The sequence below is a fragment of the Ptychodera flava genome, chromosome 9 (assembly GCF_041260155.1).
Source record: "Ptychodera flava strain L36383 chromosome 9, AS_Pfla_20210202, whole genome shotgun sequence".
NCBI lineage: Eukaryota > Metazoa > Hemichordata > Enteropneusta > Ptychoderidae > Ptychodera > Ptychodera flava.
In genome coordinates, this window is record NC_091936.1 from 17,391,822 (window position 1) to 17,417,912 (window position 26,091).

The 26,091-nt window shown below is 38.5% G+C and overlaps 2 protein-coding genes across 3 annotated transcripts; one reads left to right on the plus strand and one right to left on the minus strand.

The window, feature by feature from the left end:
* Window positions 1–3,420: 3,420 nt before the first annotated feature.
* On the minus strand, window positions 3,421–17,347 carry LOC139140186 (protein white-like). Its single transcript, XM_070709255.1, has 15 exons — window positions 17,173–17,347; window positions 15,723–15,888; window positions 15,043–15,091; window positions 14,546–14,741; window positions 13,747–13,899; window positions 13,233–13,399; window positions 12,282–12,456; window positions 11,754–11,875; window positions 11,006–11,240; window positions 10,103–10,195; window positions 9,247–9,304; window positions 8,626–8,703; window positions 7,927–8,032; window positions 5,806–5,980; window positions 3,421–5,350 (listed from the first exon to the last, which is right to left on the minus strand). Exons 1-15 carry the CDS (start codon window positions 17,215–17,217, stop codon window positions 5,225–5,227), a joined length of 1,944 nt encoding a protein of 647 aa, XP_070565356.1. The 5' UTR covers window positions 17,218–17,347; the 3' UTR covers window positions 3,421–5,224.
* A 1,208-nt stretch (window positions 17,348–18,555) lies between these two features.
* On the plus strand, window positions 18,556–25,604 carry LOC139140187 (alpha-N-acetylneuraminide alpha-2,8-sialyltransferase-like). 2 transcript variants are annotated; one of them, XM_070709256.1, is made up of 9 exons: window positions 18,556–18,712; window positions 19,743–19,936; window positions 20,410–20,507; window positions 21,070–21,157; window positions 21,338–21,479; window positions 21,887–21,999; window positions 23,119–23,208; window positions 23,957–24,192; window positions 24,602–25,604. In XM_070709256.1, exons 2-9 carry the CDS (start codon window positions 19,743–19,745, stop codon window positions 24,832–24,834), a joined length of 1,194 nt encoding a protein of 397 aa, XP_070565357.1. In that variant the 5' UTR covers window positions 18,556–18,712; the 3' UTR covers window positions 24,835–25,604. The 2 variants fall into 2 exon arrangements, with proteins under 2 accessions (XP_070565357.1, XP_070565358.1); XM_070709257.1 differs by lacking the exon at window positions 23,119–23,208 and having other exon boundaries at window positions 18,576–18,712; window positions 24,602–25,044.
* The last annotated feature ends 487 nt before the right edge of the window (window positions 25,605–26,091 follow it).

Consider the following 26,091-nt stretch of genomic DNA (forward strand, 5'->3'; position numbering starts at 1 on the left):
TCCCATCCATCTTTTTTAGCATCTCACTCATATGTTTTGCTAAGGATTCACCGCCTCAGCCACATCCAATATCAATAGGCATTATCCCTGAGCCAGGAGATGGTGCTTAAAAACTTAGTTATTTGATCCATCAGGTCGATATTTTAGTTCTGACCAATATGAACAAGCACTGTATCTAAACTCGCAAGATTGATCTTTCTAGGGCCCAACCTTTTCGGGTTTTGGTCCATCGCGGACGAAAACAATTCGTTTGTTGAACTTCAGCGACATTCCGTAACAGTCATTTGCAACAGATAATGGATCAAGAGCAAATGAACTGTTGATAAATTGTTTTGTTTGATCCTATTTTTTAGGTATTGGTAATATTTTTGTCTACTTCAAACTCGTCGGTGTGATCGTAGTAATGTCGATAGTGTTTTACCTTTCAGGTAAGTTTAACACTGTAAATGCTTCACTGCCGTTTTTTATATAAGAGACCACAAAGACAAGTGACAGAAGTCAAGTTAAACCTCAACGTTAAGGTATACAGTCACCTGCAATCTAAATATGCCCATATATGGTCAAAGAAGCGTTCCTTGGTTTTCAAAATGCCCATGTGAGGGCGTTATTTTTGAAAAGCGGCCACCCGTTTAAAATCTGTGACTGGTTAGATTTTTTCTTATCATGGTAACTGCACGGGCATTTTGAATACCAAAGAACGCCCATTTGACTATATATGGGCATATTTAGATTGAAGATGACTGTACACCTTTAACCAGACGACGAATTATGCTTCTTCTGTTCCCCAGACAATCAACTTTATTCGTCTGCATCTTGCTATATCTCTGTTGTACTCTAGGGCTAGGATTCGGTGCACCGTTCTCAAGATCGAGTACAGCGTACTTGTTTACCAAAGCTGGATGTTGGGGTGTTACCTAATGGGAGGGTTCTTCTTAAAGACTGGGTAAGATTACATCTATCTAATCTATCTATCTATCTATCTATCTATCTATCTATCTATCTATCTATCTATCTTCTATCTATCTATCTATCTCTCTGTAACTCTGTAACTCTGTAACTCTGTAACTCTGTTTGCTTGTTTGTCTATATATATCTATATTTTTATCTATTTAATTATTTATCTATACATCTATCAACCCCTGTACAAGTATGTATCAATGTATTTGTTTATGTATATGTACATACATACATACATATATACTACATACGTATATATATATATATATATATATATATATATATATATATATATATATATATATATATATATATATATATATATATATATATATATATATGGCTACGTAGAGACTTTAATGTTTTACTTTACATACAAAGCACAGTTATCAGTGCCTTCCACCTTCTCAAAACTTGCAGCCTTATATACTTACCTCATAAACCATTCAAGTATGCAGATCACATAAGAGGTACCAGATCAAGTGAATATTCAAATAAAATATCCAATTCGTTCTTTGTTTTGTAGATTGTACGCATTTGCTCGATACAGTCGTGTTAGTGACAATCCCTCCACATCTCTTTCGCAGGACCGTACCGTGGTTTCTTATATGGGTCTATTACATCTCCATTTACCCATTTGCTTACGAATGCATATGCATTATTGTTTGGAAGGACATCGATTACATAGGTTCGTAACCTTTTATCACATGATATAGAAAAGTTAAAAGAATAAGAAACATAGTGAAGGAGAATGTCGTCCGATACATGATAATCATTCCTTAGATTATGGTGATTAATATTATGCTAAAGATTTTATGTGATGTTTTCAATAAAGTATACTTCCTTCATCGTTTTGGAGTAAAGAGAAAGGGTTCTCGTAATTATTCTATAATGTATTTTCTTACTTTTTTTTCGCTTGAACAGAGTGTAACATTGGAGAAAGTCACCTTTGTATCGCTAGTGGGAAAGAGGTTTTGTCATACTACGGCTTTGATGAGGTATGGTGCTATTAGAATCCTGATGATCATCATAGAACCAGCTCAATGTAAATGATTTTCCTTGGGGGATTTTAACAGGAACGAATGGTGAAAGCAAGATTATGCACAAAAAACCGACTGTTTTCTGTGTGATTGTTTTTATTGGTTAAAAAGGATGTATTTGTGATCTTACTCTAATCTCCTTATCAATGAGATACAGACGTCTAATAAATTATCTTTAGTGAAAATGCTTTATTTTAGTTACACTTGAGGCATAGTTACGATTCGTTTATTACCTTTTTGAAATATTTTTCCTACTACAAATCAAATTGAACAAGGGACTGAAATACAACATTTGTCGTGGAGAAGTTGAAGCTCACTCCAACTGTCCCATCATAACAAATTTCTCCATATCAAAATGATCAAAACTTGACACACTGAGGATTTTTTTGACAGGGAACTAGTTGACAAGTATACACACACGTAGAGTGCACATGGCTACGAGAACAAGTTCATAGTTCGGAAGATTGATCGTCAATATACAAATTTGAACTTGTCTGTATAATTCAGTAATACGATACATAATCAGATGATGACAACGGGTGTGAGTTTAACGGTCTCATGGTGTTACGTTTTCTGTCATACACAGGGTAACTTTGCGATAGATATGGCAATTTTGGCAGCCACGGCCGTAGGTGGATTGATGTTTAGCGTCTTGATTTTCTACATCAAGGTGAGAGCATCTTACTATTTGCACTATCGTCCGAAGAGTAACTGATGCCGGAAAAGTGGACAACAGTGGAAGGACTTCCCTATCAGTAGATGCATGGCATTTGAATTCCAGAGTTCCATCGACCTTGCCGCAGACAGTATCAAGAGGACAAATATTCCAACCCTTAAAATGTTACAGTTGTCCTGCGATCAACGAATTGTGAGGATTCATTTTAGGAGTTTTTTTTAATTCTTGCTTTTGTTAAATCGAAAATCTACTTTTCACCCAACACAGTTTACACATACTATGTTGGAGCATCGCTACCACTTGAGTTGTAGATGATGGTAGGTTTGAGCCGACTAGATTTTGGAATCCAAATATCTGCGCTCTTTTACAATGGAACGTCATTTTCTCAAAATTTCAACGAGCGAAGTAAAAAGTGATTGTTTCACTTCTTCGTATACATCGAAGAAAAAAAACTGTGTCTCTCGCACAAATTATCATCAGTATGACGCTATTCATTTTATCTGAAAGGAGTATGGCATGACATTTTCTCTCACACCATTGGCATTTGCGTCTGATTTATATGTCTGTATCACCTGATCAGATGATGGCAGGGCAAAATTCTTGAGATAACATGTCATATCATATAATCATTTAGAAAAGGGCCATGATACGAAATACAAATATCATAAAACTGCTACCGACGACTTTCTTCGTATCTGACGGTCAAAGGCGATCGATCTCCTTAATAATTTAAAGCTGTGTGATAAATTAATATCGAAGAGCATTTAATCACTCTTTATTGTCCTTAACATTAAGAAAGCATATCAAATTACAAAGTGGCAGAGAAATATCCCATCTCATGTAAATATAATATGGTATAGGTGACTTTCAAACAAGTCGGGTTCTCAATAAACATCTTCATTTAGTATCTATAATTCGTATAGAGCTGTGTTCCTCTCGTAAATACAGATATAATTGTACCACCTTTGTTGATAGCCGCAGGGAATGGCCACAAATGCCGCATGAAAGTGCGGCGATGTGACTTTTGACTGGGCTATGAATTGGGGCATATCGCATTTGCCATAGAAATGATTACTAGAGTGTGGTCACTACTATGTAGATGCTGGGAATTGGAATTCTTGTCGTGGCTATTGTCGTGGTTGAAATATTAAAACTGTCATTCATTTTATATTCCGCCAGTGAAAGAACTGAAAGCTGATAGGCGATACATAGAGTAAACCTTAACATTCTGAACATTCTGAACAGTGTATCAAAAAGTGCATTTTTTGTTCACGTGCCTTTGCGAATTACGATCAGAAGGTTTCACTGTTAAAATTGTGAACATACGCTCTCACTTATTCGCATGAATCACCTTATGTTCTGTACACATAAGACATGATTCTTCTTACTGACGAATAATATTGGACTTCGGAAGAGCGACATAAACACTCTTTCCGGACATACGTAACCTTTGTGATGTAAATATTAAAATTTGACATATTACTGTTAGCGAAAATCAAATATTTGCTTACAAAGAGGAAATATTAGAATAGGTAGAATGCAAGTCGTGGGACAGATTTTGGACTTTACCACTTGTGGGTAGGGGTCATTTTATAGCTCTTGGAGTAAGAAATTTTTTCAACGTGTTGGCTTTCGAAAAGCGAACATTTTATTTTTCTCCATAGAGTTAACACAGGGACGGTGGCCACTCATAATTTCAAATATCGGTAAATGTTAGGTAATCTGTTTCTGTAGTGCCAAACTTTTCACAGTGACCCCTGATTTGTATTGTTGAGTTGGTAAGACAATGATTGGAAGTTTCCTTTTGGAAAGTTTGAACAAAAGTTGAATACTTTCACTTTCGAGGCGCATACTGCCTTAAACGCATAATTTGATGACTGAAGCTGGCTTCACAGGAAGGTCAATCAGATAGCGTATGGAATCAAACATGAGAAACACCAGGATGTTAGGTCACGGGCGAGTCATGAAAAAATATCAATTTAACGTCACTAATAGCCGGCTCGCAAACGACGAATGTAAGAAAAGAGGATCTGTCATGAGTTGTTTTTGTCTTCTTTGAAATGAATACAAAACAGGTTGAAAACTTTCAAAATGTTGTTATTTACAATACGTGTTTGCATTGTCTGATCTTGACATTTGCACTCGGTTGTCATATCGTCCCGTGATGGAATGTTTAACTGGATTTTGCAGGCATAGACACGACAGCTGATAGTGACTCTGAAAACCTTTTAGAATGTTTCTTTTCTTTTGCATGTGTGTCTTTGATTCACTAGCAGCACACACTTTCTAATTAAAAAGTGATTTTGCTCTCTACGTCCATCATCGTTGTTAGAACACAATGTAAGGGACAGCGCTGCAGTTCAGTGCAGTCATCACGCGCATGGCAACACGGAGGTAACAAAAGCGCCTATCAGGAACGCGGTGACGCTGGTAAGTAGCGAGGCCTTGCTCTTCCGCGATGACGTCACGCCGCTTTGCTTCTTTTTTTTTGCACCGGTGTACTCAAAAGGGATCCATCCTGCACGAGGCTGACGAGAGTGCAGTTGTCCAATCAGCGAGAACATCTCGCTGGCATACAGTAGCGTGACGACACTCGGTACAGCAGCGTTAGATATCCCAGAAACAGGTAACCAAAGAATAAACAAATCAGCGCCATCGTATCGGTCAGCACGTTGTCCTGCAAGGTAAAAGTAATGTATACATTAATATTATTTTCATTTTAGATAATCACACATCATCAATCTGTAATGATTACATTTAATACATCCTCTACGATGCCTTGGAAGCCACCTTCAAAGTGAGAGTTTGCTGCAATTTGTACAGTAAAGTTGGAAAATTTCAAGCTATTATCGTGACCCTTGTATGACCTCACATCCTGGTCTTTTTTTAATAAACCGACGTATACCAACGAAAACACTTTATGACATGATCAAATTTAGGTCATGAAAATGACCGATTCCATGTTCTGCATTAATCAAATCTTGCAGATTTGGTTCAGAACGGATAACTGTCTTATAACAACAGACTCTAATATGAATAATAAATTCAACTGGAACTGCTTCATCCCAAATATGTTGCACTTATCCAACTAAAACTTTAAAACGAACAGTCTATGGTATAAATCCTTCATACCGTGCTGTAGCCGAGGGCCTTGAGGACTAGTTCACCACTCGTTGTGCAGTTTGGTTTGTGAGCGGAGCTGCAGTCCAGCTCAGCTCGCCCATTCCACTCGTTGATGTTGAGCAGTTCATATCCGTAATAAAACCAACTGGTGTATTTTAGCCAATACATGTACCACGGTATCGATCTGTGGACAAATCAAAAGTCGGGTTTGTGTTAAAAAAAAGACAAAGGTAACACATTGCAACCTATTATTCGCCTGCATGGCTGATTTAGTAACACGTGTCTTCACTTGCTTAGAAATACTGTGCCACTGGTTAGCAGAGATTATACGGCATCAGATATGCTGGGAAATTCGACTCGGAGAGATTCTATAAAAATGATTTAAACTGAGAGACCGATCTCCTGTTGTCTAACAGGAGATCAAGCAATATTTTATGACCTTCAGAGGACGGAATCGTGGATCAAACTGTGATAAGTGTGTGCCATGGAAACCGTTTCCATCGGTAAAATCCTAGTTAATATTTTAATTGGAATTTTTAGATTTATTAAATATAATTTTATATAAAATTGTTAAAACTAAGCCTACATGTAATAAAGTAATATTGCGAATCGATAAAAGTGCCAGCTATTCAAATAACCATCGGCGTAATATTCATGATACATAGTCAGTAGATCATAACGATCAGAAATCATAAGAAATTGTTATGGCCATGCATCTCCATATAATTATTATTCATTGCATTTTGTAAAGGCCTATTTTTGGCTGATATTAACGATTGGGGTCAGTCTAAGCTATTAAAAAAGAACATTGCGCTGTATTGCATTTCTATTATCTATTGTCACGCTACTCACAGATCGAGAATCAATTATTGCCGTTTGAATGGCGAAGACTAATAAATGTCATGTGACTAAATTCGATTACATGCTGGTACGAACTATAAGCCTGTTCCGTTTGCGGACAGTACACTCATCAACTCGACAGCAGAATTCCACAGACAGGCAAGTGCCCAATGCCCTTTATGGATGTGGCATTCCTATCATGAATGGTAACTCATTAAAAATGAAATGTCTGTCATAATATTCACATTATGAATGCGTATACCGGAATAGAGCTATTTTTCCCTATTGTTTTGAAAAATCGCCAGGGGCCATCGTACACATAACCAACCAAGTCTTGATAAAAATATAAAATTAACGGGCGACGCGCTGACCATTAACTTATTTATGGGCAAGGGCGAGAGGAAAGCCAAAAATTAACGGGCGAGGCTTGCCGAGCCCGTTAATCTGGCTTTCCTCGAGCCCCGGCGCGCCCATAAATAAACGTTAATGGTCAGAGCGAAGTCTTTTTTTCCATTATATTATCATCGAACCGGATAAAACCGTCAAAATTTGCAAAAATTTTTGGAGCGAACGACAACTGGGCCCCAGAACTGAGCAATACGCAACGCACTGTCACGCGCGCTGTAAAATATTGGCAAATCCGGAGATATTATTAGAAAAAAAAGTATCTCAAATAGGGAAATATAGTTCCATTTTATTTCGTGATTGATTATGATTTACACTTGAGCTGTAAAGTTACGATACTTTGAGTTGTTAATATTATTATTCATATTCACGGGCATATAAACAGACCATTACTGTGTATTTGTGGTCAGTCACGTGGTTCAGCTCGACCAATCAAAATGCGACAGGCAGGTCATGGTAATATAATCTAAATTAAGGTAGTACTCGCCTCTAAATTGACAAACTTAAACTTTTGTTCAAACTTGACGTAGGGAACTTTAAACCACCCTCTCTCTCAACTTCAAGAATACAAATCAGGGAGTCATCACGCGAAATCAAGTACTTGAGAAACAAAATACCCAATATTTGAAATCCAAAATGGCTGCCGTCCTTGTGCTAACATAATATAATAACATTTTCAAAATATAACATAATAACATTTTCAATTTTCAAAAAAATAAGCCCGTGAAAACTTCATGTACTCTATGAGTTTAAAAATTAGCCCCCACAAGTGGTAGACCAAAAGTATTGTGAACGTTTAGTTTCAGCGTCCGATTATCTGTCCCCGAGGCGCATTCGACCATAAAGCTTCAATAGCCAGCGCGTAGTATGAATGCAAATACTCACTCCGGTTTGATAAAGAAACCGCCAACAATAATCATTGGTAGGAGTATTGATTGTGCTATCGCCAAGACAACCGTGATGTTGTCATTCGTCATTGAAACAAACATGCCTGAAAACGAGGAAAGAATGTACATTAATCATATAGCTGTGGATATACATGTACGTTTAATACAGGGGAGACCCCAGACACCGATTACGTTACATACTAGTACGACAGGGACGTCCTTCCATTATATGATAATGACCTCCGTCTAATCTGCATTTTCCACACGTGTAACACTGAAAGCATTCGGTGACCATAAATTGACATGACATCACTATGTGATAAAAGTGACGTTTCAAGTATGTTTTACTCTTTGAACGTCTTCATCACAACGCTGTTTAGCGCACATCGTACCTTCTTCACACATGAAAAATCACTGCATGGTGTTTACCTTGCCAAATTCCTTTACATCTCATACTATGATTTTCCAGGGCAACTGTTGACACAAAATTTGACGGGCAAAACTAAACCAAGATTGCAATATTTTGGTTCTCGAAGATGCATTGCATCGGTGAAACGAGCAACCGGGGAAATATCGGATCTGTTTGATACAGTGATGCAACTTTCGTGGCCAACGGGAACCGCTAATATGTACGTTTAAAACCGAAAGCACCATTTGAGTAATAAAATAACAGAGTCTGGTATATACATATGCTTACCAAAGGCAAATCCGACTCCAGACGTCAGCAAAGTGACGACACAACAGCCCAGAAATCTGCCAAAGTCTGGTGACAAACCTTGAAAGAATAACATCAGAGAACATATTGGATCAAACAGCTGTACCAAATTAAACGGTAAGAAACAATTACAATTAAAATATATGCTGTTTTCAGACATATAATATGGATTACAAAATGCGATAAATAATTGAAAAAGTCTGAAGACGGCAATTCCCAAGAGCACTGCAGTATATTTGCAGTAACATAATTTAATGCAAAATACAAACGACACAATGTCACAATAATAATTATTTAGAATGCTCGTTTAATGGAATGGAATATTCTTTTAGCAAATATCTGCCAGTGACAACACAACAGGAAAGAATAACCTAAATAAAAACTCATCCAAAGTCATTAATTTTGTTCTTATTCAATATTTTCTCCTATCAGCATGATCACAATTGACGTGAAATACTCGTATATGCTCTTTTCAAAAACACGATGCGCTACTACACGCATGCGCACTGATTACTTGAAAAACCCTCTTGATAATTCCCGTGCCAATGCAGTGTGTCAAGTTCATTCAGCGAGCAAATCAAATTGCAGAAAGTCTGCACTTACCAACTAACCAATAAGAGACCAGAATGTACAATCCCTTACATATGAATATCGATGGTATCTGAAATATCAAATTAAAAACAAATTTTATTGTAACTGCACCACAAAGTGACGAAATAAGAGGGCGGGGACAATTTTATTGCAATATGAATGCCAAGATGCGCCATCTTATTTTTGTATCAGACGTTCGCCTCGAAACCATGGTGAAGGGCCACCTCATATGTCCTTATAACTGCTCACAAAGTAATCCATAACAATCGTTTGTTTACTAGGTTTACTTTTTAAAATAACGACAAAGCAAGCAAAAGACAAACAAGCACACCTCGTTGCATTTGAAATTAGGACATTATTGTTGTCATTGACTCCTAAAAATGACGTTGAGTCAAGTGTTTTGACATCGCAGACATACTTAGTCACTGAGTAGAACTGAACGAGGCTACATTGAGAATAAACAGTGATATACACAGGCCAAAAGTAGGTCACTAGTGCAAATGTTTTAACAATAAGCTGCCGAGTTCACTCATGTCAGACTGATAGAATTTCACCGCCATAAAATCAGAGACCTGTCACGTCCTCAGCGCAGTCTGCAAATTACAAACAAGCGTACACTTCATTTGATCTTTGCGATAGAATGTTCGAGTCAGCACGCCTAGCTGCAACCTCATTAACGTAGTGCAGAGAAACGTCACTTTTTTATTTGGTGGCTTGTTTTCTTGGCAACAACCATTGATACTATATCAATTATCGCTTGTGAGTTGAACACGACAGTTGCAGTACAATGCATAAATTCAGAAATCTCTCTTTTTCCGTGTTTCATCTTCAAGTCTGGGGCAGTGAAGATCGATTTCTGTTTAGTTACCTCAGCTAAGACTCTTGAGAAGAAGTAAGCTGCCGTGTTGTACATCCCGGTGTGATGTTCCCGTAGAAATACTGGAACCTCGTGTGGTAGAATCTGTAGCATTGAACGCAAATCATTAGCAAGATTCCTACTTATTACAGAAACAAGAAAGTTTTAACGTAGTTTTGTGTTTGGAAAGACTGCGTTGTCGTTGATAGTCCATCATAACGATAATGTAGAATTTCAGGCTGAGCAGTGAGAAATGTCATATTTCATCAAATGAATATCACAATCACGGCTGGTAATGCCGCAGTGAAGACTCTAATTATTACAGTACCCGGAATTTTGCATACAATTTTTTTAAACTGACACACCTGATGCAAATTTAAATGCAAGCATGTGGTAGTAATCTTTGCAAGCCTAACTCACAAAAATGCTTCTAAAGTCCAAACATTATTGATTCAAGGGAAGATGTGCGATTAAACGAGACGAGCTTACGTAAAATATTAGACATCACATGTAATATGACATGAAAACATCCAATCAGTATAGACTAAATATTATATTTTAATTGACTCGAGGTTGAATGCACCTCTGAAAAACAGATATAAGACTCCTTTTTACCATACTTTTCTGATCTACCACTTGTGTCGGGCTCAAAACCATTAGACTAAATGCAGTTTTAGAAAAACTTAATTTTCCCATAGAGTTAATGGCCAGGGCTGATGATCATTTTGAATTTCAAGTTTCTGTAAATGTAAATAAATCTCATATTTTACTATGACACTCGACTTTTATTTCAACTTGATTTTGAGAGAAAATGGTTGAAAACTTCCTTCTGGAAAGCTTGGGCAAGAGTTAAATCCGCCGCTTTCGAGGCATGTTACAACCAGCGGACAACCTCGTTCACGGATTCCATCGTACCTGTACAACTGAAAACACCGTTTCAGACGCCAGGAAGGATGAGCATAAGCGCCAGATATCCAGTGATATTCTGACCGTTTCCGAACTCCTCTGGTCGAAGTAACACAGGCCGAAGAACAAGCCGGCCAGAATGTGAGCTGGTATACGAGTCTTGAGCGACGCCTGATCACGTATGACGGAACGACAGCTACGGCGAAGCAACAGTGCAAACTGCGTCCACCAGGATGACTTGTAACTGCAAGCAAGCAAACAAGAAATCAAACAAAAGACCAAAATAAAATATTTCATTTCGTTACTATCGAAGATAATGTTCACATTTCACCTTTGCCTCATATAGGTTATTCCTCAACGAATTAAGAACTACACACTTATCATGTTTTTATGACATATCAAGTTTGCGTATTTGATATATCGTTTTAGAAGAAGGAGTAGCTGCGGAAATGGCTTCCTATTTTATGAGTGCGGGAACCGTAAAAAGATTAAATGACAAAGGCATGGCATAGTGACGCTAAACGTTAGTTTAAGTTGTGCAAAAATGTGCTCTTTCTAAATTGATTTCTTCTGCTGTTTTGAATTTAACATCGTGTGATTAATGTTTTGTTAACATCTTACTAAATACATAGCTGAAAAAAACAATTAAAACGATAACGTGTTAACTTCACGTGCATTAGGTAAAATGATTGACAATACAATGAAAGGTGACTTCAGCAAGCCATAGGCACATCTATATACAACAATAAATACTTACGAAGACAGTACAGCTTTAAGCTCACTTTCTTCCTCCACAGGAACATCTGTTGAAGTCAAAAATTGAATTTTGCCGTCTAAATCGGCCCTAATAACCGAGTTTTCGTATGAATCTGTGATACCCTGCAATGAGAAATGGGTAAATGAAACTAACAAAATTTAATGCTTGGATGAAAAATGTTTTTGATTGAAAGAAAAAACGCCTTTACCTTGACAAGAAAACATCCTTTACGTATTCAATACGTATATATTAAACTAAATAGAATGAACCTAATATTGATATGTAATATTTACCCTTTTATTACATATTGACAACCTATATTGGGTTCATCCCATATTTGCGTACTATATACATAGGCCTAACGATCCACACACAAGTTAATCTTACATGTATGTGATCAGCTCTGCTTGACTTAATATGACAACAACAAGAACTCATATCATTACAAGAGCACTTGCCGTCACTGGACCGTGAGTCGATCTATCCCTTTGTGCACGTACCTAAGGTATATTCCCGTTATGCACGTACCTGTATTCTCTGTTTACAGATTTCTTCCTGGTCCGGCACTACTGACAGCAGCAAGATGAAAAAATCTGGAGGAGAGAAGGTATACGGACAGAGGAAACCGCGCTCCGCGAAGTACTGTATCGCGTGGTTTGATGGGCCCATGAACGCACATTTCCCGTCAACCATCAGAAATATTCTGTAAAGAAGTAGAGAGATTGGCAAATACTATCATGGATGCAGACAGACATACAGACAGGCCGGTAGACAGAAAGAGTCATAGATCTAGAGTCAGAGAGAGAGAGAGAGAGAGAGAGAGAGAGAGAGAGAGAGAGAGAGAGAGAGAGAGAGAGACAGAGAGAGAGGAGAGAAGGAGAGAGAGAGAGACAGAGATAGAGACAGAGAGAGAGAGAGAGAGAGAGAGAGAGAGAGAGAGAGAGAATCACTGCCATAGAAGACCGATTGAATGTTGAAAAATGGATGGATGGGTAAGGGACAAAATGTAGGCCTGATTTTCAGGCAGACAGATAGAAAGGTGGCAAGAAAACACATAGGGGTAGGGAAAATGAGTCTTTGTGATTTATATAATAATAATAAAGCCATGGGCCAGAAAACATAACGCAGAACAGGTTAAACCCGGAATTTGAATCAACCACGGTAAAGACAAAACCACGTGCACAAACGCGCACAGAAATAGTGCATATCCATATTACACGTGGGTTTGTTTGTACCGCCATCACGTGATCTCCTTGGCTTACTGAATTCGTAGAGCATAATGCGTCATTTTTTTCGGGAGGGTAGAACTATTGTATGTGTGAAAATATCCATATACGACAGAACACAATGCAAATACTTAATATATGGACGCAATAATACTGAAAGAAAAGAGAACATGAGACAAACACAGATGAATGTCGCTCTGCAGTGTTTGCGACGACACGGAAATATCTGCTATGATCACAAAAAAATCCTTACTCGTCGAAGAGATCATACATGGCTGAGGGAGGTTGATGAACTGTTGTGATGATGGTTTTGCCCTGAGCTGCCAGTCCTTTCAGTGTTCTCATCACGTTGTCAGCCATAAACGAATCCAGACCACATGTTGGCTCGTCACATAGCATGATGTAGGGCTCTGTCAGTAACTACACTAAGATTAAAAAAAGTGTAGATTAGTACTTTGAGACACAAAAGAGGAATATAGTCATTTTGTTAAAAAAGTCTTCGAGATTAGAATGTTGGACTATATCAGCCATTTATTTTAAAAATATGATCTTTGACTGTAGACTGTAACCCTTTCGTCACCAAATTTTAGATTAACCCTACTTTAACATCTGCATGTGATGATGGCATGGATTTGAAATACCTAAAATGACGCAATTATTCAAGAAAATCACATGTTTATCACAGAGCTTATGTGTGCTAGATAAATTTTATCCGCGCATTCACATAATTATTTCATTGACTTGACAATATTATCATTGACGCTCACCTCTGTAGCAAACGACAATCGCTTTTTCTCACCACCCGATAAATCTTTTATCGGACTCTCGGAAACGTCACCAAGGCCTAGCTGGATTAGTGCCTTATTTATCTTTTCTTCACGTACCCTAGGTGATGTGTCTGCATCCATACGTAATATTGCCTATAATTAAAGGGACGCGAATACTTAGAACAAGACATCACTGAATGAACATGAAGATTATGGGATTATTACATATAGTATGATGTTGTTGTTGTTGATGATGATGATGATGATGATGATGATGATGATGATGATGATGATGATGATTACATATAGTATGATGTTGTTGTTGATGATGATGATGATGATGATGATGATGATGATGATGATGATGATGATGATGATGTATGATGATGATGGTGATGATAATGATGACCACAACAACAACAAAAAACAACAAAAACAAAAACAACGATAATAATAAGCAATAAGTAATAATATAAGTTTGAGGAAATATTTTAATTTACTCACAATAGCGATCGTCATTAGTGCCACCGCTGAAGATAGCAAATTAAATTGATACTGCTCAAAGCTAGGCGAGACTTATGAAATGTAACGATAAACACAACCTTCTCTAATGCCGTGACATCGTAAGGTGCGTAAAATAGTGAAATCCTGCTTCATTTCCAAACATAACGCACACACTTGTAACATTTTGGCACACATTCCGTTAAAAAACCCCGAAAGTACTGACATGTTAAAGTTAACATCTATATGTTATGGTCTACAAACGGCGAGCATGTATTTACTTGACGAATGAGCTTACGTGAAAGTTCAAATGTTCCCTCGCTGTGATGGCATTGATGAAGAGATCAACCTGTTCAACGTAGGCGATGTTCCTTTTGCAGAAGGCCGCAGTGACCGGGTTTCCGTTTGCAGTTACTGAACCCTCGATGAAGAGGTTACCTTGAAGGTGTCGACGACCCGACAACACGTTCAACAAGGTTGTTTTGCCAGACCCACTAGAGAAATGGACATGATAGGGAAATCTCAGCACAGAGGTATCATTTCAAAACGTATACGTATGAAACCCACAAGGGTCATTTTATAAACAGTTTCTCACGCTCTCGAAATGATTTGTCAAATTTACATATTATACTTTTTGTAATATTTGACTGTATTTTATTATACTTATTCCACAGATGTTTGTATAGACTTTCATACAAAAGTTACTGATATTAACATTGAGGCCCATGGATACCAAAAGGCCTGAATAGTTTTGACTTTTTCGTTATCGATTTCAGGTTGTAGAATGTCGCTTACCTTGATCCCATAACGGCTAGTATACGTCCGGGTTCAGACAAGCCAGATACTGTGAATATATAATTGACATGTTGCTGTGACAACCAGACTTATGACGACTCGAGTAAGAGTCCCAGAACTTTTACTCGTGTTATTTTTAAAATTTAATTTAGATGATTTGTGAAGGGCACTGGCAAACATATTCCTAATCGTACTGTAACAATATACAGTCGGAAACGACGCGTATATTTAGTTATATTCGCCCAGGTACCCTCAAGGTCTCTGTCTTACGGCAGAGAGAGAGAGAGAGAGAGAGAGAGAGAGAGAGAGAGAGAGAGAGAGAGAGAGAGAGAGAGAGAGAGAGAGAGAGAGAGAGAGAGAGAGAGAGAGAGAGAGAGAGAGACTGGGTGCATGTTGTTATGAACAGATTAGCAATGCAAGGTCGGCATTTTGACTTTGACAATGACGGGCAATATCGTGACATTGGTCTATTTGACGAATAGTGCAGGGTTACTAGTATAACGCTAACGATGGATCCGTTTTGTCCGAGCGTCTATGGTGTACATCGATACTTCGTCACACGTGGCTGTGCCAGGCAAACGGTGTGTGAAACTCTGCAAAGGGCATGGCCAGGGGTGAAAATAAAATAGCTGAAAAATAATGAAACTGAGTGACTCAAGATTTTCAGGTAGGCTACATACCTCCGTGTAAAATCGTCTTCGGCTTCGGCGGCGCGACATCTTTTACCCGTAGCCGTTTCAGCTTATCCCAACATCTCTCCCGTGGAGGTAAGGCAGTAGCCTGAATATCTACCCATGCTAGTGTGTACGGTCCCTTTCGCCGCCTCCTCTGTTCCGATAAATCTGTCTGTTCCAATTCAAACATTAAAAAATAGGAAGATTTTCTTTTAAAAAATGATGGGTGTTAAATTATAACGCTGAGCGACAGACTGCCCACCATGCGCGTTTGTTAGTCATGTTTTTCAATCTATTTTAACCGACGACGTTAGTGTCATGCATCAGTTTAGCAGTTTCTAATTTAAACCGACGATTGCCTTGCTTTCAAAATTACATTTTCTGTTCTGAATTGCTATCAGTCGCCAAAATAGATCTGTCAGGTCGTTCAATCATTGTATATTTGTTTGTACTTTATCTCATCTTATTTGCATCAGTAAAGTGTCCCTGTATTTTGCTGGAAGTGCACGCAGCAAGGCCGATTGTTAGTACAGTGGCGTAGTGCATAGCCCACGTTCATTAATAAATAACCCGTCTCACGTCAAAGCTGAATGTATGTAACAGGGCTATTCTTATCTGTTACATCAAACAATATATTATGTGAAAAAAAACACTGACGATGTAACAGCTTGCTTGGCTTGCAAACTAAGGTTGGTGCCTATAATGCATGTAATGTCGGCCGCCGTGGTTGTCATGTTTCGACACGTCGCGATCCACTTTTATTTGTAAATTCAATAGATGCTTACGTTATGCTGGTGGTTTATGTAAATGCCAGGGAATATTTGAGTATGCATTATGCAGTACTAAACTGAAACACGCAGGATACTTGTCGGCCGCTGGGCTGAGCTTCACTGCTGACAGCTGTGCAATTTTATAAGCAAGCAAACAGAGACCCTCGAGAAAATGAGGGTCCGATTGTGAGTCGGCCAACGATGTAGATTTAATTAAAAAACCCTTTCTTTCGTGGTTGTTATTGAAACCTGTCTAATCTTCTATCGGCAACGTTTATTCGTGGTACGTCGACTCACACGGTATAAATAGATAATGTGTTGGTCTAACCATCATTCCATGTATATAGGGCTATTAATAATACCAAGCTCGTACAAGTAACCGATTTGCTTATAATATGAAGTTCACAATTCATTTGCAGTTTTTCAAACGATATTTTTGACTAGAGGACACGTACGTTGATCCAGGATAAATTGATTTTTCAAAATAAATATAATCAATACATAATAATTATATTGCAATTGAGTTTCTAACACGTGAATAGAGAGTGGATGTTTGTATAAGAATGGTAGCTAAATAAGCGGGTTGTTATTTGAGTCGTCGGGGTTTGTCGAAACGAAGGACCATGACTAGCTTATGAATGTCGTACTCCGATTTTAAAGGGAGAATATTGGAGTGGAACACTCACCAGTTCAAAATCCATGAACTGCCGGATCTCAGCGAGGGAAGCCATTGCCGGTCCTGTCCGCCGTTTGTGTCAAACTCGGCGAATTATGAATATTCATGAATTCGACTGAATAATCACTGTACCCTCATATTTTCTTTCAACAAGTCCTGTTGACTGTACATGTATGTACTCATCGCGGAACTGGTTCGCACAGCGCGGCGCCGCACTTAACTTGTGCGGGCGGAAGTAGTATACGTAATCGTATCATTAGCATGATAATTGTTATATTGTCTGTGATTGTTTTGGGGAATCACTTTCATCAACGACCAAATTAAACTCTATTAAGAGATAAGATTCTGACAAGCTTTTTCAGTTAACCTGCGATATCAATTTTATCATGATTCAAGCAGCCGATTAAAAATATGCTCGTAAAGTTTTGTCGGGCCGGGCGTGCAATTTTTTTCCCTATCAGCAGGCGAGGAACAGGCGGATGGCAATTTTTCCTCATTATTTTGAGGGTACACGTTATCCTTGCTCAGCTGGCTACTTCACATGTGCATGTAGGAGTATATGCATACACACATTAAGGCGTAGCCTATAACGGGCATTCCCACGGTTCTCTTGCACTCTAGATGTCAAACACAATTTTACAAATACGGGTGTGACTACTCTCCCACTCTATCAAATCAAATCGATCACGTGTATTCTCATAGACGGTAGAGAGGAAGACTGTCTGTGGTATACCATGGGTTCTATGCTTATACGTATACCGGTAAGGGGTCATTCAGCTGCTGACAGTGACCTTGGCTCGGTGGAAAGGCATGTCGAAATAGAATAGACCATGGGGATAGTTCCTCTTCCACCTCCGTGATTAGATTGTACTGAATCAGAATATTTAATGAACAGTCTGAGTTACGAAATGTTCCGTATCCACATACACATCACAATACGTTTTATTGACATATTGAAAAATAAAATTTTCTATAGTCTATGATTTACGTCACTGATAAATTCACGACAAACATTTACCTTGGTAATACGCCTGCCATCGTCCGCAAATAGACTGCTCGCACTGGTTTCACCGGGTATGCTACCGAATATAGTACATTTCCGTAGGTTTCCTCAAGCTACAAAAGGGGAAGTACAGTATTTGCGTCATTTTGCAAGCCTTGCTCGTATGAGATGGCCACGTGACAATTTTGTTTTAAAAAATTAGCTTTCATAAAAATGGGTTGGAAAGCAACAAGTTTGATTAACTTTTGTTACCGCGTTTCTCACCGAACGAGGGCGCACTATAACAAACCCGTAAAAGTCAGTTAATGATTAAGCTACCAGCGCCACCACTTCGAAGACTGTATATGATCGTGGTCCAAAGGTTGTGTTTATAGTTTAAGGTTTCCAATCAGTATACTAGTGATAAAACATGGCGGACGGTGGGAGGAAAGAGACGTGGTTCACACTGTGGTTTTGATGGCTCGAAGAACACGGAACCCACACTTCACTTAGAGCCTGGGAGTCATCGCTCGGCCCTTAACTCTGAAAGAGGAGTTAATATATATTAGTAAGTACACCGTGGCACATAATGAGTGATAATTTCGTTACTATTTTATACAGTATTGGCGAGTGGGCTCGCATGCAACATGTCCCAAGGAAACGCTTGAATCAATAATAGTTTGGATAAACCCCTATTCACCTATTACAAGGAAACCAAACTACCATAACAATTAAGGGCATGCAAATCACGAGAGTACATAGGGTACTCGGTTTAAGAAGATTCGTTATCATTGCCTTGTCGGTTCCCTTCTCTGTCACCTCTGCCGCAAGAGGGCGCAGTGGTACTGGCGCTACTAGTGGCTGGGGCTCGGAGTCAAGAGGGTGGAGGCGTGTACGCAAAATATGACTTCATCAATTGGAAATAGATAATCAATTCGATGGAACTTTGTCACTTTGTAAAGGTCGTTATGTAATGTTCGACACGGAGTACTCGTTATTTTTACTAGAGAAAATAAATTGATATCAGATTAAATCACAAAATATCTGCAATGCTCGTGCATGTTCAGATTAATCATGAATAGAATCACACGGAAGATGAACCATGTTATTAACAATAGCGTATCAGATTTCTTGTATCATAATGAGGCAGATACACAATGTAAATGGTGTGTTCGCTTGTTAAATTTGATGTCGAAATGAAACTTAACTCAAGTGTCGTGACGAGAGAGAGCATACGAGTGAAAGAAACGGCATAATTATAAAGTTGTGCTTGAAGATTTAAATTATAGGATTGATTCACTCATTCAAACGCAGTTAGCTGATTATTTCGATTATTTTACAGTATTTTTGCTGTATAAAATGAATTTTATTGTTCTTCGCTCAAATGTATAGCTTTCAACTTTTCAGCATAGCCTGTACGTTTGTCACGTCTAGTATTCATATACCAACTTTAAAGAACAACATTGTACACATTATGTCCTCTTTGTAAGAGGCTTATTATAAATGAAGTAATTTGCAATGAAATATTTTTCAAAAGTAACAACGATCGCCCGTTTCAGCGTAAACAGTCACTCATGTTTTACAAATCCACCCGACAGATGTGGCCGATAGACTTCCGGTATGCTTCGAAGGTTGCGCAAACTCTGGCCCTTCTGATGGTGTTGATTTTGGTAGCCTTGCTCGTATTGGCCGCAAATCACAGAAACGTCAGATGGAGCCTCGGACTGAAGCGACCACAGGGATTCGTCGGCAGGAAGAACTACCTCCTTGTACAGGGTCCTCCTCCGGAACAGTGAGTGTTTGATGTTTTCAAAACAAAAGGGCAACAATTTGAACGTTCTTTCTCATTTTTTTTTTGCATAACTTAAATATTCCGCTTGCCGAATCATTTCCAAAGCTAGTTACAATACCAAGGGAACGTAGCACAGTAACCAATCCTTTTCACCGCAAGCCTGAGTAAGTCATACTATATTCTGCATAGCTTGCCAAAGCACCGTACATTTGAAAAAAACACTTTTAGCAACACTTGGTCCCGCTGTCCCCCTGCACTGATTCAGTGTCAAGTTAGCTCTGGGACTTAAAACAAACTTGGTAGCTTTTGTAATCTTAAAATAAACTCATACGGTGGCAAGTTTACTGGTTCTGTTACAGACCAGCTCTCGAAAATGGTATGATGTCTTAAAAGTTTCAACAAATGATTAATTGTTAACTAATTAACTAATTAATTAATTAATTTTATTTATTTTGTGTTGCAATGCGAGAAAGGATAACAGCAGCGAATCAAGCCCGAGATGGCAATAAGAACACAGCGAATGACGTCACCAAAACAAATGTAGAAACGGACATCAGAAACGAGACAGAGGGTAAGTACCCCAAGATGCAGTAGGTTATCGAATCCCGAGAGTCGTTGATGGTATTTTTTATGAAAAAACTATTACTACAGTAACTTAAATGGCTCACCTGTTTCAATTATCAGGATTACGGTTGGGGAAAAATCATATTTACCGAAATCAATCGGGGATATGGCTTAGTCAGTATATTTTGAATGTTTTTTATTTTATACCACTAAAGAAAGACATAATCTTGCCATATTATTAGGAATTGGAAACCTAATATGACGAGACCGTGTTTCGAAGTCATTTTTTTCAAAGCCTCTCCTTACGGATTCTTTCCTGAATGTTTTATGAAACTTTTAATAGCAATATAACGATGGTATTTTCGTGCGTTTTTACATTCAAATCAGAATGAAATTTGAAGAGTTCTTAATTTTCAGTGCAGAGCCTATGAGTGTGTGTATCTGGAGTCTAAAGTTACTAATTTATTGAGGCACCGTCATTGAGATCAGATCAAGCATGCACTTTGAGAAGACATGTTGCCTCTTTACGTTGTTCTTGGAAGGACACACCGTTTTCTTTGTGTTTGCAGATGACGTCTCTCTTGACAAGCTGAACGAATATGTCCGCACAGTATCACTGCCATGGCAACAGAATCTCACGGCACTCGACTCCATCAGGTAAATAGTTGCTTTAATACGTCGATATCGTTGCACATTAATGAAGTGACTGAGCAAACAACAAGCCATACCGCCCTCTTTCTTCATTTTATGACAATTGAATGCTTTTTATATAAGCTCTCCGTTTTCTATACAAAGGCTTTGCTGTATTCAATTTTTTTTTGACAATTTGCATTCCAGAAAAGCTTTGGACGCGAACCTTACAGCATTGCATGGAAGCGTAGTGACACAGGAAAACACCCCATCGGGTAGCAGTTTGCATTTTTCATCATGGCCTGGTTTGGCGCCAATAAACGAGAAAATTCAACAATTATTTCCTAAGGTAGGATAAGTCTCGGTTATTAGTCTCGGTAATTAGTCTTGGTAAATTTGTTCTATCAGGGAGATTATACGACTTGATGAGAATTTTAATTGATGATCGATCACATGACGAAAGATACTTATCCATATGCATATGCACGATTATTCTTTATGGAGTACCTGTATAGTTTGCTCGTTAAGGAATCTTTTTAGTCTGGACGATCCATCGTTCGTGGGAGGACGCTCCCTGTACTCTCCGATGCGGGAAAGGGGGGGAAGGGAAAGCGCCCTCAAGCGACATATCTCCCAGTCTGGCTGAGTTCCACAGGCGAGACAAGTATGAGTGGTATGTGAATATGGAATATTGATCTGTTTTGGGATGGGAGCTCTTTAATACTAAAAATCTCACCTTCCCTTTTTTACAACAAGAAAACACCATTTCCGGTCAAGCCTATAAAGCGCTGCAGTGTTATCGGCAACAGTGGTACCTTAATAGACAGTAACTGTGGCGATGACATAGATAAGGCTGAATACGTCTTCAGGTAATACGTTTACAAGCTTTCCTAAAATATTTTGGAGTCAATACCTCACTAGGCATAATTTGTGTGACACTCACATCACAGTATATTTGTACTATACTGTACACAGAACAGTACGCTTTACTTGTTTGAGATAACATAGACATCTTTACATAAAACACTTAAGGTTCCAAGACAAGAAATGTGACCTTTTTAATCTAACAATTCTCTAACGGTTAATAAACTCAGAACCCCCGTAAAGTATACATTTTCTGAAAGCCTACATATATGGAAACATTTTGGTAACCACAGTGTCACCATTGTTTACATAACTATCACGTGACAAGATAATTTGCATAACCTTTCAAAAGTCGGTTTTCCCTATGTTTTGTCTCAATACTTCAAAATATCTGACTCAAACTTGCTGGAATGCAAGCTGTCACAATGCTCTTTCAAAGTGTGTCTCAGATTTTTTATATCTTGCTTAGTTTTTTTGGAGCACAATTTTAAAGAAATCAACTATGGTAAAATTCACTGCTCTGGAAGTTTTTCTGGCATAAAAAATGTTTGAGAAGGTTTAGAAAAATTCTGAGACACACTTTTGAAGACCTGTAGGATAGCTTGCACTCACATGAATTTCAGCCACATATCTCAAAGCATTGAACAAAACATAGGGAAACCGTTTTTTGAAAGGTTATGCAAATTACCTGTCACATGATAGTTATGTAAACAATGGTGACACTATGGTAACCAAAATGTTCCCCTATATCTAGGCTTTCCGAAAATATACAATTTAGGGGGGTTCTGAGCTCATTAACACTAGAGAATTGTTAGAGAATTGTTAAACACTAGAGAATTGTTGAAGGTTGTGATATTATAATTCCTTCAAGTGATACAGATTGATTTGTGTCGAAAAGACCAATAATTTCCACTGCATGTACGTACCATCCAGCATGTGAACGGAAGTCTATTTTGTTGTTCAAGTAAGATAAATCGCACACTTTACAAAATATTATTAGATGTATTTTTAACACGTTTCAAAAGCGACAAAATCATCTGAACGATAGCTCCAAATCAGTCACGCTGTTTTAAGTGAAAACAATCCCTCAATTTGGATGTAAGCTTTATGTTTTTGATGCACAGATGCAATGCTGCTCCAATTTCAAAGTTCGCAAAGGATGCTGGTAGGAAAACCAATTTGACAACGTTGAATAAGAGCGTGCTGCATGACAGGTAGGCTTTCCATTTGCATGGCCTTCGGCCACATTTGTCTTGTAATTTGTATTCGAAAACGGCGTAATACAGTAAAGAAAAACAAGATGGAAGATGGATGGTGATGGTGACGATTAAAATGAATTATTAACGAAGGAGGGGGGGGGGAAGCTCGTCACCACCCCATATATCATCACCATCACGACAAGAACAGTCACGCTACCAACATCACCACCATCATTTTCATAATCGTCGTCGTCGTCATCATCATCATCATCATCATCATCATCATCATCTCACATCATCATCATCATCATCATCATCATCATCATCATCACCACCACCATCACCATCATCATCGTCGTCATTATCATTATCATCATCACCATCAACAACAACAACAACAACAACAACAACAACAACAACAACAACTACAACAACAACATCATCATTATTATCGTCATCATGACAGTCGGCGCTACAATCATAACAAATTCCCTCAATATGATTATTTTATATCGTTAATAAAGTATTTATTATGCATTGCTATATATAAATGGTGTAGTGTGTCTCAAACTTTCCCGAAGACTCGATTTTTGTGAAACACCATGCATGCCATCCTATTCTTTCCAGGGGACAAGAAGAATTTAAGGAAAAGCAGACTATATCGCCATAACCGTAGAGGGCGTCTCAGAACGGATTGAATTCATAGTGTGCGTCGACCTTATCTTGCCGTTGAAAGTCTTTCGTCCTCTCTTTTAACACACAGGTACATGACACTGAAGAGTTTAGACTCGCAGTTTGAATTTCAAAATGACATGAGGGAATACAACGGGTTGATTTGGATTCCAGCCTACGCAAATCGACCCTCACTCGAAGACTGCTACACAGCGAAGCGAATTTTCCAGTCCGAAATTTCCCAGATCGTTTTCGGACATCCCCAGCATTTCCTACAGGTGTCAAAGTATTGGGCCACACGTGGTGTGAAAGGAATATTAACAACCGGTATAGTTGTATTAAATTGTTTATGGAACATAAGGCAGTTTGCTAGTCAGTCAATCATTCGGTCAGCTAGTTTTCTGGTTGGTCAGTCCGTCGTTCAATCACTGGATGGCTAAACAACAGCAGATCAACCAATCGGCAGGTCGGCTATGCAAGCCATGAGTTGATTGGTTAGTCAGGATGTCGTCAGTCGGTTGATCGGGAGCCACTTTATTTTTAAATTCTGAACAGTATAACGATCTATATTGAGGTAAAAAATCTGTCTCCCAGAAAGTTTGAAAACCAATTGCAAACAATAAAGGTGCACAGAACAGTAAGATAAGTTAATCAGAAAAATCTTGGTACGGCTTGAAATTTTCGGGATTCTGGCAATTTTTAACAAACAGGCCTCCCCTCTCCGTGAATTTTACAGGTTTCTATCTCCTGAGTATGGCACTAAATCTATGCGAGGAGACTCACGTGTTCGGATTCTGGCCGTTTCTGAAGAACCCGGATGGACAGCCCATCAAGTTCCACTACTACGACGAGATCGGATTCGTGGAGAGGACGAAGAGAATTCACGAGATCCCGTTGGAATTCGAACTCCTGTACGAGCTTCACCAGCAAGGGATTTTGAGAATGCATGTCGATAGGTGTAGACGATAGCCTAGTGGTCCAGATGTCCACAAAACTATTCTTGACGCTATGAATATATTAGTGAAGGGCCTTAAAGCACGGAATGTACGGCAGCGCGGTGTGGAATGGGTGTACCAGGGGAGTTTTATAAGTGATGAATTTACAGATGAGCCACCGGCGTTATTGCGTTGCTGTTTCATGTACTGAAGAACATGCGAATAAACCATGTTTGACACAACTTATAACTATGTTCTGTACGCGTCGTAACGTAAATACCAATCGCCAATTGCAACTTGCAAAATTTACCTGGTCAAAAGGAAATCTACGTCCCTTTATAATATAACTATTCTGAACCGCGGTGAACAGAAAGGAAAGTATGAAAGTCTGTAGGGCCATTTAAAGAAAATTCTTTGTTTGCCGTCCTTGGATATATGAATAACCTACCAGCCAGGCAGGGGGAAAAACACAAACGAAAAACACGAGTGTGCTAACTTAAGCTCAATTTTTTTTTGGTTTCCTTTGGAAAAATAAATTTCTTATTTGTAAAAGTGTTAAAATTGTGTTTGTTTTCTTAAGTTTCCTCTGAAAACCTACCAGCACGCGGGCGGCAAACGATGAATTTTATTCAAAGGGCCTAATGGGTATTTTGTGAAGCCAAGAATGGAATTTACGACGTCTACATGGACAACCATTTCGTGCGCATAAGCTCGCTTGTCGTGTTCACAAAATAGTTTCTTGTCCGTAATGGTGTTTATCATGGCAGGAAATACAACTTTATATATTAAATTATGTCTTCAGAACCTGGGACTGTCTGATCACATTGCTTATTAAAAGCCCCGCACACCGACAAATATAATTCTCGCGCACGTTTACAAATTTTATTGTGGTCGTATATTATTGCATAAACACCTGCGAAGTTAGTTTTCGTTCCCACGTAATACGACCATCACATGGTTATATTACCATATCTCAATAAATGTTGTAATAATAATAATAATAATTTTATAGTGCGAGTCACGTGTAGAAGAATCATGTAGCCTAGACACCAAAACCTAGCATATCGAAGAGTTTCAACATGGAAACCCAGGCCCCTCACTTATGGCGTACATGTATATGTAATATGTAATTCTACGGAGATGTACTAAAATGGTTACACATGTCGCCTTTACGGGAATGTACACATTAAAGTATTAGGGGAATTTGATTGGTGATAGTGAGTATTCATGAAGACAGATGTTCAACACCAGTAACCTAAGGAGTCATGTTTAGTATAGCGAATAACTAGGG